Source organism: Oryza glaberrima, chromosome 10 (genome assembly GCF_000147395.1).
Source record: "Oryza glaberrima chromosome 10, OglaRS2, whole genome shotgun sequence".
Classification (NCBI taxonomy): Eukaryota; Viridiplantae; Streptophyta; class Magnoliopsida; order Poales; family Poaceae; genus Oryza; species Oryza glaberrima.
The window spans coordinates 21,058,323-21,073,428 of record NC_068335.1 but is presented as its reverse complement, the minus strand read 5'-3'; the positions used below and the strand labels follow the sequence as shown (position 1 = coordinate 21,073,428).

The 15,106-nt window shown below is 46.0% G+C and overlaps 3 protein-coding genes across 4 annotated transcripts; 2 read left to right on the top strand and 1 right to left on the bottom strand.

Moving 5' to 3' along the window:
* Nucleotides 1-1,479: 1,479 nt before the first annotated feature.
* LOC127786229 (zinc finger protein ZAT4-like) lies at nt 1,480-3,199 on the top strand. Its single transcript, XM_052313567.1, has one exon. It carries the CDS (start codon nt 1,812-1,814, stop codon nt 2,889-2,891), a length of 1,080 nt encoding a protein of 359 aa, XP_052169527.1. The 5' UTR covers nt 1,480-1,811; the 3' UTR covers nt 2,892-3,199.
* Nucleotides 3,200-8,147: 4,948 nt separating this feature from the next.
* Nucleotides 8,148-9,762, top strand: LOC127753110 (uncharacterized). The gene is made up of 6 exons (XM_052278580.1): nt 8,148-8,487; nt 8,563-8,622; nt 8,736-8,848; nt 9,136-9,204; nt 9,307-9,358; nt 9,446-9,762. Exons 1-6 carry the CDS (start codon nt 8,185-8,187, stop codon nt 9,560-9,562), a joined length of 714 nt encoding a protein of 237 aa, XP_052134540.1. The 5' UTR covers nt 8,148-8,184; the 3' UTR covers nt 9,563-9,762.
* Nucleotides 9,763-9,886: 124 nt separating this feature from the next.
* LOC127753109 (putative glucuronosyltransferase PGSIP8) lies at nt 9,887-13,561 on the bottom strand. Of its 2 annotated transcripts, none has more exons than XM_052278578.1 (5): nt 13,088-13,561; nt 11,996-12,257; nt 11,124-11,325; nt 10,887-11,034; nt 9,887-10,782 (listed from the first exon to the last, which is right to left on the bottom strand). In XM_052278578.1, the coding sequence occupies exons 1-5, from the start codon at nt 13,408-13,410 to the stop codon at nt 10,239-10,241; spliced, it is 1,479 nt and encodes a 492-aa protein (XP_052134538.1). In that variant the 5' UTR covers nt 13,411-13,561; the 3' UTR covers nt 9,887-10,238. The 2 variants fall into 2 exon arrangements, with proteins under 2 accessions (XP_052134538.1, XP_052134539.1); XM_052278579.1 differs by lacking the exon at nt 13,088-13,561 and adding an exon at nt 12,863-13,047.
* Between the last annotated feature and the right edge of the window lie 1,545 nt (nt 13,562-15,106).

The window sequence follows — 15,106 nt, the reverse complement described above, 5'->3', positions numbered from 1 at the left end:
GTGTAAAAATGTATATACTCCAGTAGGCAACTGAATTAGAATAAATCATTACAGAGGTAGGAGTATATATATATTATATATGTGCAATGAATTTTCACCGATCTTATCATCATCCCTCTGCTTGCATATGTTCCAAAAATAGCTTAGCCACTGTCAACAATTCAAGATTATCGACATGATTCGAGTGAAGAAAGGCGTTGATGGCCACAGTAATATCCGGATCACAGCTTGACCAGGTTGCATGCATCACTGTTTATATAGTAGTATATGGCTGATGATTCTGTTAATTAAACCTCAGCTTTTGCTACATTGGTCCTTGGCTACTGATCGAAGTGGATGGACAGCTTCATTCGCCGACGTCTGCTGCGTGCTCATCTTTCTGGTGTGGTCGATACAACCAAAAAGAAAGAAAATAAAGGAGGATGAATTGGAGAAATAAAGCAAGGGAGACACCATCTTTTCATTGCCATTATTCCTTCCATCCCATCTACAATTTTCTCTGAACTAAGGTTGGATGTATTAGCTAGCAACCGATGGTTATCTCATGATCTCATCTGGCTGTGATAAATTATTTTTCTGAAAATTTTGGTCTGTGTATAATCAGCACACCGACAGAAAAAGGGCATGCTAATTCGTGCGCACATCCATGTCAATTGAACATACCCCTGCATATGGGATCATCCCTAATTAGCAACATGTTTGTTTTTTTCTTTGAGTAAAACAAGATGATATCGATAATTTAATATACTACTACTGTGGTAGTTCCAGGAAATGTGTAGTTGTATACAGTCACATCTTGCAGTACTTCTTTGCCCACTGTGCAAGTATGTGTTTCCACAAAATGGAACCTAATGTTGGGAGATCAGGATAGGCTTTAGTGCTTTACATATATGTCCCCCTAGCTAAATTAATCTTCTCACACCAAGATAAGAGTTGCTGATCAATTGAAGGAGGCATTGAAATGGAGATTTGAGCGTATCTCAATGTTTAATCCCTTCCAATTTATTGGCTCACAATACATTATCTAAATCCCTTAAAATTTACATTATCTAAAAAAAATGGCTCACAATTGGCCATGAGCACATAATCTCCCACTGGTCAAATCCAATGCACCTCCACAAAAGCATCACACAAATTACTTTATAAATTCCCTCCATTGTTTGCGCCAACAGGCATGTGACAGCCTATATTGCTTAATTCCCTGCTAAAGAAAAGGCAATGCATCAAACTCTGAAATTGCAAGTAACTCCCACTAGCCCCATTTTGCAGTATATTGACCTGAAGATTTGCCAGGTTGATCCTGCATTGAATTGTGGCCAGTTTTACAGACCAATTTTCCGTTTCTGAAACAGTGCCATTGACAGGTGGGCCCACCCCATCTTTAGCAGTTAATTACTTTGGATCTTCGGTTTTGCAAATCTCAGTGAAAACCCTTGAGCAACTTCTGCTTCTCTCACCCTGCCATTGCTGTGTATTTAAGTGGCATTGTCTGTCACCTCCTTCTCCCACTTGTTTTCTTTCAGTCTTTCTTTCTTCTTCTTGTTTGCTGATCTTGTTCCTTGGTGGAAGGATGCTTGTCACCTACTCCTTTTTGAGTTCCCCACTCTCCTCACACTTGTTCTACCTCTCTTCCCCATAAAATTATTATCATCTTTGGAGCCAAAAGCCAACCAAGAGGAGCAAGCAAAGGGAGGAGAAAAGAAGCAAGCAAAGCAAAGCAAGAAGCAAGAAGCAGCTGCTCAGCTCAGCTCAAGCAAGTAAGTGAATTCTTGCTTGATCGATCCATCGATCGATCGATCGGTTTGCTGGTGATGGACAAGCACACTTGCAAGCTCTGCTTCCGCCGATTCCACAATGGCCGCGCTCTCGGCGGCCACATGCGCTCCCATGTCATGGCCGCCGCCGCGGCCGCCGCGTACTGTCCGTCGTCGCCGGCGATGTCACTGGCGTCCACGTCGTCGACGGAGATCGAGATGGATGAGAAGAAGGAGATGACGAAGAAGACGGAGCAGGAGAAGACGCTGACGTCGTACGTGTTGCGCGAGAATCCCAAGAGGAGCTACAAGGTGAGCGCCGGTGAATTCTCCGGTGGTGGTGGTGGTGGTGGTGGCGGCGGCGAGTCGTCGGTCGTGCAGGACGGCGAGAGCGACACGGAGTCGTCCCCGCCGCGCGGCGGAGCGGGGTCGTTCTTCGCCGTGAGCCGGAGGCGGTCGAAGCGGGCACGGCGGCGGCGTCGCGCGCCGGATCCCGAGCCGGCGAGCAGCGTCTCCGACGCGACGACGGAGGAGGACGTGGCCATGTCGCTCGTGATGCTGTCTCGGGACTCGTGGACGCGTTCCAGATCCGAGCACGAGACCCACCACCGGGGGGCGAGCTCGGAGGCCGAGCAGAACAACGACAACGTCGTCAACGTGTTCGACGAAGAAGACGAGGACGCCCGCGACGTGGCCGGCGAGGATCACGACGAGGAGCTCAGCTACGGCGGCGGCGAGGCGGCGGCGGCGCGCCACCGCACCAGCAGGTTCCAGTGCGGCGCATGCAGTAAGGTGTTCCGGTCGTACCAGGCGCTCGGCGGCCACCGCGCGAGCCTCAAGAGAGGCAAGGGCGGCGGCTGCGTGCCACCGCCACGTCCGGCGCCGGCGAGCTCCGCCGCCGCGCCGGCCATCCACGAGTGCCCGTTCTGCTTCCGCGTGTTCGACTCCGGCCAGGCCCTGGGCGGCCACAAGCGCGCCCACATGCCATCCGGCGGCGCTCGGCCCTCGCCCTCGCCGTCTCCGGCGAAATGCGGCGAGAGCTCCGGCTCCATCGATCTCAACATGCCGGCGACAATGGAGGACGACTTCGAGCTCTCCGCCGTGTACGACGCCGAGTTCGCCAGCACGAGACAGTGACCACACACCACCAACCAGCTGATCATCCATGGCTGCCAACTCCAGATCACCAAGAAATCGGTAGGACAAACTGCTTCCTAGCTGCATGCAAGGATGGATTCATTCGAGGTAAGAAGCTCTGCATCTCTTGCAAGAACCAGAATACCAGATCATGGAGAATTCTCTCTCTTGTTGCTTAAGCTTCAGTTACTGTTGCTGTTGCTGCTATTGCTAGAGCTGAAAATTCAGTTGAGCAGCTGAAAATTCTTTTTTTCATTTTGGGCGCTCTGTATCTAAATCAAATTGATATTTTTGCTCCATTCATCTCATTGAACGCATTCATTCGTTTCTTAACCTGTCTTACCATTAACCTCTGCTACTATGAACTTCACATTACCAGTAACAGTTTACTTATTCCTCTAACTTGATCAGATTAAAAAATGCTCATTGATAAGTACTAAAAAAACCAAAATTTATAGCTCAGATTTCTCTGTGCCTTCCATGTTTCCAGAGGTGGTGGTCACACTGTCCTTTTGCCTAACACCAGTACACCCCATCACTCATGACACAACTCATGCTCATGCCACACCGTTTTTTTGTTCAATAGTGAATCACAAAGTCATGCATTGTGCACACACTTCACTTAATTATGCTCAGTGGCCCGGTACCTGCACTGGGCCCCACAATGTCAGTGAGAGATTAGCTGTTGTAGTTTATCTTAGCTTCTTTTTTTTTTTGGTTAGTGGTAGTGGATTAAACTAGAATTTAGCTGGTTGGAGCTTTGCTTCTGTGATACTCTGATGCAGCTGGGCAGCAGGCAGCAGGAGAGCAGCTGTGCCTGTCTCTGTTGGCTGCCAATGCAAAAAAGGCTCTCCTGCTCGCACTAGTACTTGTTCGTTCCAGCGTGTCAGGGCGTGTGGCCCACATGGCACGGGCGTGACGATGAATGGTGGGGCCATGGAAGCCTGGCTCTGCCAGTGGGCCCGGGCTGGCAGTGGCTCAGATGAGCTTGCCAACTGCTCGCCGTTGCTTTGGAGCCTAGCTAGCGCGACTCTCGATTTTGCTCCTTTTCGTTCGGTTCTTCATACACTCCCTCACCTTTCTATCAAGATCAACCATGCAAATCAGGCAACTAGTACTAGGTAACTACTCGTTCCATCTAAGGTAACTACTCGTTCCATCTAAAAAACAATCTAGTACTGTATTTGACACATCCTAGTACTACGAATTTAAACATACATCTGTTATATCCAGATTCGTTGTAGTAAAATATGTCACATTTAGTTCTAGATTTATCTTTTTGCCTGAAAAATTACAACTAGTATCATGTCAGTGAAAGGTAGGAGTCTGATGGGTGCGCCGAAATGTCAGTGTAGTGTGAGCACATACTCCCTCCGTCCCATAAAAAACGAATCTAGGACCGGATATGACATATTCCAGTACTACGAATCTGGACAAATGTACAAATTCATAGTACTACGATGTGTCACATCTAATACTTGGTTAGCTTTTTAGGGACGGAGGGAGTAGAAAGCAGTAGCAGTAGGAATCTTCTTCTACCATGCATTGCAGATCGATCTCCATCTTCTAGAATTTTTTTTTCTTCAGAATTTTCAGTGGAGCGATCACTTGGCTTGGTTCCCGTGGAGAGCCATAGCTTCCAACACACACATTACACATTTGACGTTTAGTTAGGCCTTAATAAGGGGATCTTCTACATTGACTCGCACGTACACTTCACCCATGGACTGGAGACCAACTAATTTAGGGGTGTGGTGCCATGCCTAATGCATTGCTGCCACGGTGGCAGTCAAGATTGAACCCGGTCAACGTCGTGGTGGGCCCCATTCCCTTTTGGACGGAGATCGTACGTCCGATCATTCAGTTGGACGGCCGAGATCGATCGGTGATTCGGTGGACAAAGTAGGTAAGTCGCATGCATGCATGTCAATAATCTCAATTGGACGGATGCATTCGAGTGTATGCTTGCGTAGGGAGTCGAGTAGATCGACCCGTGAATCGATTTATAGGTAAAATTAGTGAATAATTAACTTGTGTATTGATCCCGGATCACCTGATAATTTGATCTATAAGTAGGTATAGAGTTAATCCACTTGTATCCCTATGTGCAACAAGCCAGGCTATAACGCGGAAACCCACAAGTTACCCACTTATTTATATAAGTAGATTTACGTGTCGATTCACTTACATTTCTAAGTTCTAACGTGTATGCATGGTGGCTCGGTGCCAACTAGATCTACCATGTCATGAGAGATTTCTCTCGCATGCTGAGCCATGCATCTCGATCGATCAATTAATCCACGATCGATGTATATCTGGTGGTGGTGTTGATTGCTTGCTGATCGATCGATTGATGTATTTTATCTCGGCGGCAAATTGGAGAATAGAATTTTGTCGCACAGGTGGGTCGTCGTCGCGTGCACAACATGCAACTGGGGAAATATAAAAGGTTTTTGGAAGTGTGGTGGCCACTGTCTGATCTCACTTGGTCAGTGGTGCGTGCATGGTGTAATGTTGGATGATGAAATCTAGGCTTTGTCAATGGGGGTAATCATTAATTAGGGATTGGTCTTATTAATTTATCCACTCTAGTTTGACATCTTTCTAATTGGTGTATGGTGCTCATGCTAGATGCTTTTTAAACTTGCTGGGAGCAAATTAAAAGGATTCTGTATAAACTTGGCTGAAAAAATGTACAGGAAATCCCCATCAGATATATTGACAGGAAACTTGCTTCCAAATTGAAGTCTCATCTGCTAGCTGCAGAGAGTGTAGAAGAAAGCATGCAGGGAGGCATATGCAATGTTCGGTTGCTGATACGGCAGCGTCGACATTACTACCTACCCTGGCTAACCCAGCACCAACCCCCAATTCCTGACACGACAATTAATCATCTGATTAGAGTGTCCCAATTGTATAATCTTCCTCGATCTTGTTGTACTGGGTCAACGATCGATCTGTACGTAGCCGACGACGATCGACGATCTGCAATTCTGCATGCAAGGATGCATATGCTGCCTTCTCTGAAGAATCGATCTCGATCGGCTCTGTACGAGATTCCCCCCTCCATTTGTTAGCTCCAACCAAGAAGAGGACCAGCTAGCTAGCAGAAGTAACCGTAGTTTCCAAGTCAAGCTATGTGTATAATGTTCAGAGCTATAGCTTAATTAGCTACTCCTCGATCTTCGCTTCACTCATCTGTGGTACTAACTGAACTTTACTTTAGCTTTGTCCCCCCCTGTGCAGTTACAATAATAATCAAAGATCATGCATCCACAGTGCAGTACCAGATGCATTGCAATGCCAATGCAATGCTACCAAATCGTGGGCCATGCATGCCAAACAAGATCGGAGCTAAGCACACTGTCAGTTGTCACTCGACTAATGATACTGAACTGTCTGAACCCTGCTCGATCTGCTACAAGCAGAAAGCAATCAAGCTCTTCAGATGATCAGCGGTTGCTTCAGTATATGCTTTGGAATTCAGGTTGCTGGTAGGTGAATTAACCCAGAAAAAAAAAGGGAAAGCAAACGTTGCATAAATACAGTCATGAAGGTAACATGACAAAGTTAAAAGACAAGGTAGTGGTACTGACAGTATGATGAAATGCAGCCCAGCCAGCCAGGTAGGCTCTACAGATGACCTACAATAGTAGTACATATACGTGCCAAATTAGTTGGCTGTCGGGTGATCGAACAGTGAAAGGGGTGAAGCGAAATCGAATGTAGCTTGTGGCTGCAGGCATCTCCCTGTACATTATTGTATTACACACATCAGTAGCTAGTAGCTCAGCATTGGATAGATGCTTGCCTGATACAAAAGATGAACTCTTTCGGCTGGCCATTCCCAGATGTTGCTAATGTAGATGTGCAATCACATGCTGTAAATTATCCGAACAGTGCTGCATTAGGGTGAGATCAAGATGCTTGACAGTGAAAGCAGTAGCAGCAGCAGCTAGCAGCAACTGGTCCATCCACACAGACAAACAGTGGCTCAAGATGCTTTGCTAGAGAGGAAAAAAAGGTTGCATTGCTGTTAAACTGATATGATCTTTCGGTGGAAAAACAGGAGATCGATGGGTTGGAAAACTTGGAATCTTTGCAAGCAAAATATACTTTACGCGCTATCGATTTTAGATGGGCCATCTAGTAGTATGATTAGTTTCTCATGGTGGGAAATCAGTATCTCATGATTCACTGGGCAACAAAGATGGGATGTTTGTGACATTGGATGACAAAATTGATCATGCGCGATAGCAGTGAACTCTTCTTTAGAGAGGAAAAATATCAACGAAATTGACAAGTTGAGGGTTTCAGTTGGCTGGTCAACTGAATCTTAGTAGCAGTAATAGTAGTATTTCTGACAAAGAATGTTGACTTCGTGAGTAGAAGTAAGATTTTTTGCAGTGTGGAAGGAAATGTTCAGAAGTCAGAAGCACTTACCACTCTCTTGATCTGTGCTTCACTTCCAAGTTCCTTTTACGCTGGATGCAGACAGATCACTAGCACCAGATTCTGAATGTCGATCTTGTGATCTTGTCTGTAGCTGAAAACACAAATGCGAAGTCAAACATTCAGAATCAGCGTAGTTCATTTATTTAGATAGGCAATCACACATGGAACAGATGTACTTGCAGCAGAAAGCTCGGAGATAATCTCTCCATCAGAATCAGTTAGTTTTTCCCGCATACTCCGTACCAAGTTCACGAATGTAGTAGTACTCCCTCCGTCCCATAATATAACAATCTAGGGGTCTGTTCACTTTGATGCCATTTTCAACCTTACCAAATTTTAGTAAAATTGCCAAAAAAAATGGCTACATTTAGTTTGCTGCCAAATTTTGGTAACTATATAAGAAATCCTGCTAAAATTTTGCAAGTTGCCAAAATTTCGGCAATACCAAAATTTGGTAAGGTTTTTTTTCGGCATCAAAGTGAACAGGCCCTGAAACTAGATGGGACATCACCTGGTACAGGCTCCATGTCCATGTCCAGATGCATCGTACTAGATGATGTCCCATCTAGTTCTAGGTTGCTATATTTTTGGATGGAGGGAGTAGTATTTAGTGGGTTGATGTGGAGTAATTGTTATCATGCTATGTTTTTATGTTGAGGTTTGTAATAACTTTTTATTAGGGTCTACGTGTCAGCGACCCTAAATAGTCTGATGCGATCTTGTTGGGCCTGCTCGAATCTCAGCCGGTTTACTTCCCGGCCCAGTATGGCCCAAAAACTTCCCTATCCACAACGACCGAAGCGCTTTCCTCCCCGCGGCTCCGCCTCCGCAATCCGCCATGGCAGCCGCGAAGCCGGTGGAGCCGCTGCCGCTGCTACGAACCGGCGCGGATACCGCCGCCGCCGCCGCTCTCCGGAGATTCCAGCTTCCGCCGCAGCCACCACGCAGTGTCAGAGCCAACGCTATCAGGGCCTCGCCTCCTTCGAACGGCGCCGGGAGCCCCGACGAGCTACCCGCCGCGCTCCTGCCCAACGCGGCGCGGCGGCGGGACGGCTGCGGGTTCAGCCTCGGCGTGGACCTGGGAGAAGCACGCACCGGAGTTGCCGTCGGCAGGGGCATCACCCTCCCCCATCCCCTCACTGTACGCGCTCTCACTCTCGATCCCCCTCGTTTGCTGCGCCTTGGGTGGGCGATCTGAAATCGGAGTCCTGCTTAGGTTCTGAAGCTGCGTGGGCAGAAGCTGGAGCTGATGCTGCTTGACATAGCTCAGCAGCAGGTGCAGATGAATGATCAAACTCAACGCGTATTTTGATTATTATTTTCTCCCCAAATGTGGCGGCGGTTTGTGAATTTGCCGCTCGTTTTTCGTTTTTCTCCCCTCTTCTGCAGGAGGCGGACGAGCTGATCGTGGGGCTCCCCGTCTCCGCCGACGGGAGCGAGACGCCGCAGTCCAACAAGGTTCGGAGCGTCGTCGGGAGGCTCGCCGTCCAAGCGGCCGACAGGTGCGTTGCATTGCGTGTGGCTGCAAAGCTGCAGACTGCACTGCACTGTTCAATGTTCAGTCAGTCAGTGTGGTTGCCCTGCGTCAATATATTAGAAGAAAAAGAGTTTTTGTTACACAACGCAATTAGCCAGACCGGCTTATGCTAGGGGAAGGGAGAAAAAGCAAAATAAAAACTGAAACTATGAAAAGACTTACGCCGGCAAAATGCAACTCCGAAAGGTTGCCCTGCAATGTGCAATGTTCAGTGTCGTGTTCATAATCATGCGTCTATCTGAAAATGTGCAGGGGATTGCGGGTGTATCTGCAGGATGAGCACAGGACAACGATCGACGCCCTCGAGTTCATGATCTCCAGGTAAATCATGGCTACCTGAATCCTCGCTGTCGTCGTCCTAACATGTTCTGTAAATTTCAGTACTAGAAAGCATTGTTCAGAGTCTGGAACTTTGTTTTTCAGGGGAGTCAAGAGGTCTGCACGTGATGTCAAATCTGATGCGTATTCTGCCATGGTATTTCTATGTTTCGGAATGCTTCTTCAGACTTCTCTCCTTGTGGCAGTTTCTACCTGAACTTGACCAGTTTTACTTTGGTTGTAGATGATTTTGGAGAGATATTTCTCGTCATCAGGTCAAGGGGCTAAGATTGTTCTTCCTAAACAACCACAACTACAGAGCAAATTGTTAGAGAAGTCAAGGCAAGATGCTCAAGTTTAGGAAGCCGTGTACGTTCTAATCTCTCCAACCATAGATAGCAGACTTATCACAACAGCGTTCTTGTTGTTCTACCAGCTAACTTCAATTGCGTAGTACAGTATTTTATATAGTCTTGTTCGCCGTACTCATATGATTAAACGAAGGGAGGATGACTTGTTGACATTCTGCCAATTTATCAAAATTACAAGTTTCGATCAAAATTCTTCATTTGCTGTTTCAAATCAACCAGATGTAAATCGTGCAACTTGCCCGATGATAAATTTCGTGGTCAGTTCTGAGTCTGGATTTCGTTGCTAGTAGACTTCTTGTTCAGATGCTTGTATGTCACTTAATAATAATAGCATTATGGTTTCCAAGTCCAACAAGATTGTATATGCGTAGTTTTCATAGAGAAGGAATTTGAGAGTAAACTGCTCTAAAACTCAGCTTTGGAAAGAAAGAAAAAGGTAATGTACAACAATGCCCCGTCCCATTCCATGTGCTAAACACGCACTTTACCCATTTGAGAGTATGACTGATCTATCTTTACTGTATCTGCATCAATCATGGTTGCTGCAGGCATACATTGCTGCTGACACAAAGTAGAATGCCTGAGCCAAAATCGTCAGAATGAATCAAGAATTAGAGAATGTGATTCTGTCCAAATGAAGATGCATCTGAATCTGTACAAATTGAATCAAAACAGCTTGCTGAATTCGGTTTCCTGGGCCGGTTCACCAAGCCGAGGGAAGAACGGTTCCCTCTCGAGCATAGTCTGCAACGAGTCCATCACCCTCACCAGAGACGCCCACAAGAACGGCGCAGAACAAAATGCGTACCCGAAGATTGCCAGAACCCTCACGATACCACCATGGTACCACGGGAATGCCATGACGAAGAACATGCCAATAATAGCTAACCAGGGCGTGAGCACAGCAAGCAATGGAAGCAAGAAGGCATTGCTCACGAGCACTCCCAATGCCAATGCACCAAACAGGTACATGGACCAGCCCATGAATGGGTGAACCGTGCGTGGGATTATAAAGAACGGGATGGCATATGCAATTAGCATGGCCACGATTGCAGACATCTTGATCAGCCCCTGCACCATGGCATTTTGCTTCTCGGGCCGCCGATTATAGCACAGTTTTGTCATCCCAGGCTTTGCCAACCTGGTAATGGTTATAATGACTGCGTACATCAATATCTCCATCAGGATCACTGGCATTTCAGCGGCATACCTGTTGATGTGAACATGCAAAAGTTAAGTGAACAGTAAGGATGAAAGTGGAGTTTAGAGTCTGCTCAAGCACATGTTTTCAGTTCAGTTCTTGTCTTTACTCACCCAAGATCATCCCACCGTTGCTTGTGCCAGGAAAGGCCCAGTGGCAAGATTGGCCATGACCACCAATACCAAGGTTTAAACCAAGGGGCGCTGGGGAATGTGATAACGCTGTTGGGCCCACAAGGGACATGCCAATGCAACTTGAGATCTGCATTACTCCACCAAAAGGGTGTCAAAGATAATCTTTAAGAGGCAAGAGCAAAATGAAAGTGAGAAATGTATAACAGTAGTACTAACAGTAGTAGGATGCATCCATCTGATAACCAAGAGGAAGGCGATATGTCCCGTTGAGCTTGCTGCCATTCTCAGGAGGGTGGAACATTGGTCTATCAAGCAAGTCTGGGTAGCAGCCGACAAGAAACCCTTGGTCAGCACCATCAGAGTTGGCACGGCCAATCTCTAGGTCATGAAGCATGCCTTTGAAGACATCCATAGAAGGCTGTAAATGGAAAATGTTGCCGATGTCAGATTACTGTAACAGGAAATAGTACCAGCATCAGATTACTTGTTTGCCACTACATATGTGTGAGCAGAAGATATTTTCAGGTGTGACAACTTAACACTGATTATTTATTAATGACATGCTATTTCATCGTAGTACTTCCCTAACGGATACTATATTCTAATGAATATGGAAGGAAAATATCCAGTCTGTGACCTGCCAATGGCTAAAATCCACTGTACAGATTGGCAGAATACAGCTCATATTTCATCAAACCCTCCAAATGGCCAATGCATGATCAATCCATTGGTAGTGGCTCAACTGTCATATGACTCATTACCAATCCAATGCCACCATCAACACAGCTGTAGGTATGGTCAAATTTAAGAAACACACTGTTTTTACTCTAATGAACATTATGTAACCTGGCAGAAGCAACTTATTTTAATCATCAAGGCAACAAAATCTCAACCAGCATACTCCTTCTGTCCCAAAGTAACCCAACCTAAAATAAGATGTGTCCAAACCTAGTACAACGATTCTGGACAAACCTCCTATCCAGATTTATTGTATTAGGTTAGATCACATCCTATTCTAGATTGAGTTATAGAACAGGTGGTACAGACTAGAAAATACTGTACAAAGTACAGGAATTGCATCATCGTACCTGGAGCACGAAAAGACCAGTGTGGAAGTAGCAAGGGTTGATGAAAACGGCACAGAACTGTCCACACTGGAAGAGCTCATCGGTCTTCTGAAGGAAGATGTTATCGGAGTCGATCATGACGACGCGCTCATAGTCAACCAGGGTCCACGCATAGAGCTTGTTCAGCGTCAGCTTAAACCTCTTGTTGATCCCTCCAAGGTTGCTCTCATAAGGATTCTTCATATTCTCCACCAGCACCACTCTCATGCCATCCTCTTCCCTCCTGTTTCCATTCACAATAAAAAAGGTGTCAAGTTCCAAAAAAAAAAGATCACATGAAGATCTTGTAATAACAAACCACAGCATGGAAAGTTTTGAACAAGAAATGTGATTGCAACCATCTTTGTTCGCATTGCTTGTTGTCTGAAACGTTTTGACTATGACAAAGAAGCCATTGATTCGAAGTTTCGAACAAATCATTTGGGATTTGACCCTCCCTGAGAATATCCATCGGTGCAACTGATTCATTTTTTCAAAGAAAGGAAAGTTGACCACATTAATTGAACTAGTACTCCTTACCAACCAAGGCAAGCAAACAGATAGTCAAAGTTCCAAAGCCAGCGCAACCGTCCCAAATCACAACTATTTTTCATATTGGCATATATAGCGACTAGCCAGAAAGAACAAGTAACTAACGGTAATGTAATCAGACAAGAACATCACCAGTTGAAACCGAGCATATGCAGTGCACATCTCATATCGTCAAACACAATGAGAAAATCCGATACACTAAAATATTAATCAGATAAGAAGCTTCCCCTTCTGCAGTTGGGCCCGGCCCCCTCCCACGAAACCATCTACTAGTATTAAATCCTAGTTGAAACATACCCGAAATGCCCTTTCCACGTCATCTTCTTCTTCTTCCTTGTTCCCAACTCCAGAGGAAGAAAAGCTCTCTCAAAAACAGAAACCTCCATAGGAAGAAACGCGGCTTTATTGATTAATTAAGAAACTAGCGTGCGCTGGCAATGGCTTAGCGAGGGTAATTACCCCCTCGTTTCGACGATTAGCGATCGTGAGGTGAGCATCGGAGAGGCGGAGAGAGAGACTCACATTGCGCGGACCCAGTCGGCGGGGACGTCGGCGGAGGCGATGAGGACGCGGTCGGCGTCGGCGCCGATCCTGGCGAGGGAGCGCATCATGACGCGCACGGCGACGTAGAACTCGTAGTCCCTCGGCGTCCCCATGTACATCATCGCCGCGTACGCGTGCCGGTGCCTCGGCCACCGCCCCTGCGCCGCCGCTGCCACGACTCCCCTCTCCCTCCCTCCCAACTCCTCCTCCACCGCCGCCGTCGCCGACACCGCCATCAACGCCGCCACGACGACGACCACCACCCCCCACCGCCGCCACGCAGCCGGCGGCCACCACCCCATCCCCGTCGACTCCACCACCACCACGCTAGCTAGCTGCTGCCTGGACTTGGATCAGACAGAGCAAGGGTAGTAGTAGTAGTAGTAGTAGAGATGCGGCTGATGCTTCTCGAGTTCCTTCAAAAGCAGAGGAGAGAAAAAAAATGGAGAAGAGAGGAGACGGAGGAGGAGGAGGGGAAGCGGCCGGCGCGGCGTTTCCATTATTTATGGGTGTGCTCGTGGAGAGGTGGGGCCCACACGTGCCTGACAGGTGGGGTTGGATCGGGAGTGGGCCCACCCCCGCAGCGACGGCTGGGTGCGCGTGGCCGTGTCACGCGCGCGGATGAGAAAGAGAGAGAGAAAAAAAAAAGAAGGTGCAGCAAACGCTCTGTGCGCCGCGCGGCTCGTGAAAGGAAAGAGGAAAGACGAATGCGAAGTAAAGACGCGTGCGGGGATTGGACGGCTCGGATTGACCCGTTCGTCGCCCCCGGCCGACCTCGTCGTCGTCAACACAAATGCTACACACGCACAACGGCACGAGCTCTCCCCTTTTTCATCAGCGAATCAGAGATAGAGTGTTTCTTTTAGCCAAAAAAAAGGAAAAAAATACGAATTACTATTTTCTTCTCCTTTTTTGCGGTTAAAAAAAATGAGCCAATTCAGAACAAAAAGAATTGATGCTTTGGTTTGGTACAGAGATGTGTGTGAAAATCTTTCGCCAGAGATCCGCATCATCAGCATCGGTGACGGCATATTAAATGGCAGCGGCAAGCTAAGCTTCAATTAATCAAGCTGCAAATGGAGTAGTATTAAAGCTTATGTTACGCAGAGATTTAGCCAGGCTGCAGGCTTAGTGCACGTAAACCTGGGCTTATGTTATTCGGAAAATTATTTTTCTATTCCCATGACGTGTAGACGAGCTGTTCAACGGCTCAACCTCTCCAAGGCTTTGCTTCTCTTCAGGTACATCTACGATCAAGATATTTAATTTTGTTGCTCAATGTCAAATTTAAAGGAGAGAATCGTTCTCTTTGTACGTCACCGTCCGGCAGTTGCATAATCTCTAATAGCGGGCAGGGAATTTAATCGTACAGGAATCAGTTGCAAACTCTTTGCTGTTTGCTCTTCAATCAATGTACCAGCCGCAAACAAAATTGAAATATTAGAATTTCACCATTAAAGTTGATTATTGTTATTTTTCATCATGCTTTATTTCTTATATTGACCTTTAGATCACTAAAAATGTACTCCATCCGAGTTGGTAATACTTTCTTTTTAGATAAGGATGAGGTCAAACTTTAGAATCTTTGATTATTAATCAATTTTTAAATAATTATCTTTTAAATATTGTAACTATATGTATAGATTAGTCTTAAAAATAATTTAATAAAATCATATATTTGTTAGCACTTTTATACTCCCTCATCCCCTAAATGTTTGACGCCGTTGACTTTTTAAACTTGTTTGACCGTTCGTCTTATTCAAAAACTTTTGTGAAATGTGTAAAAATTATATGTATACGTAAAATTATATTTAACAATAAATCAAATGATAGGAAAGAATTAATAATTACTTTTTGAATAAGACGAATGGTCAAACATTTTTAAAAAAGTCAACGGCGTCAAATATTTTAGGATGGAGGGAGTACATATTATAAATAAAATAATGGTCAAAGTTGTTTTTTTTTTTGAGACCGTACTATTGTTCAAAACGACAAGTA

What these genes read in the sequence shown, in the direction of transcription:
- LOC127786229 (XM_052313567.1), top strand. Translation starts at nt 1,812, where the DNA reads ATGGACAAGCACACTTGCAAGCTCTGCTTCCGCCGATTCCACAATGGC.
- LOC127753110 (XM_052278580.1), top strand. Translation starts at nt 8,185, where the DNA reads ATGGCAGCCGCGAAGCCGGTGGAGCCGCTGCCGCTGCTACGAACCGGC. An exon ending in TTGACATAGCTCAGCAGCAG is followed by an intron (nt 8,623 to 8,735) that starts GTGCAGATGAAT and finishes CCTCTTCTGCAG; the next exon opens with GAGGCGGACGAGCTGATCGT. An exon ending in CTCGAGTTCATGATCTCCAG is followed by an intron (nt 9,205 to 9,306) that starts GTAAATCATGGC and finishes TTTGTTTTTCAG; the next exon opens with GGGAGTCAAGAGGTCTGCAC.
- LOC127753109 (XM_052278578.1), bottom strand. Translation starts at nt 13,410, where the DNA reads ATGGGGTGGTGGCCGCCGGCTGCGTGGCGGCGGTGGGGGGTGGTGGTC. An exon ending in CTGGTCTTTTCGTGCTCCAG is followed by an intron (nt 11,326 to 11,995) that starts GTACGATGATGC and finishes TTCCATTTACAG; the next exon opens with CCTTCTATGGATGTCTTCAA. An exon ending in CAACGGTGGGATGATCTTGG is followed by an intron (nt 10,783 to 10,886) that starts GTGAGTAAAGAC and finishes TCACATCAACAG; the next exon opens with GTATGCCGCTGAAATGCCAG.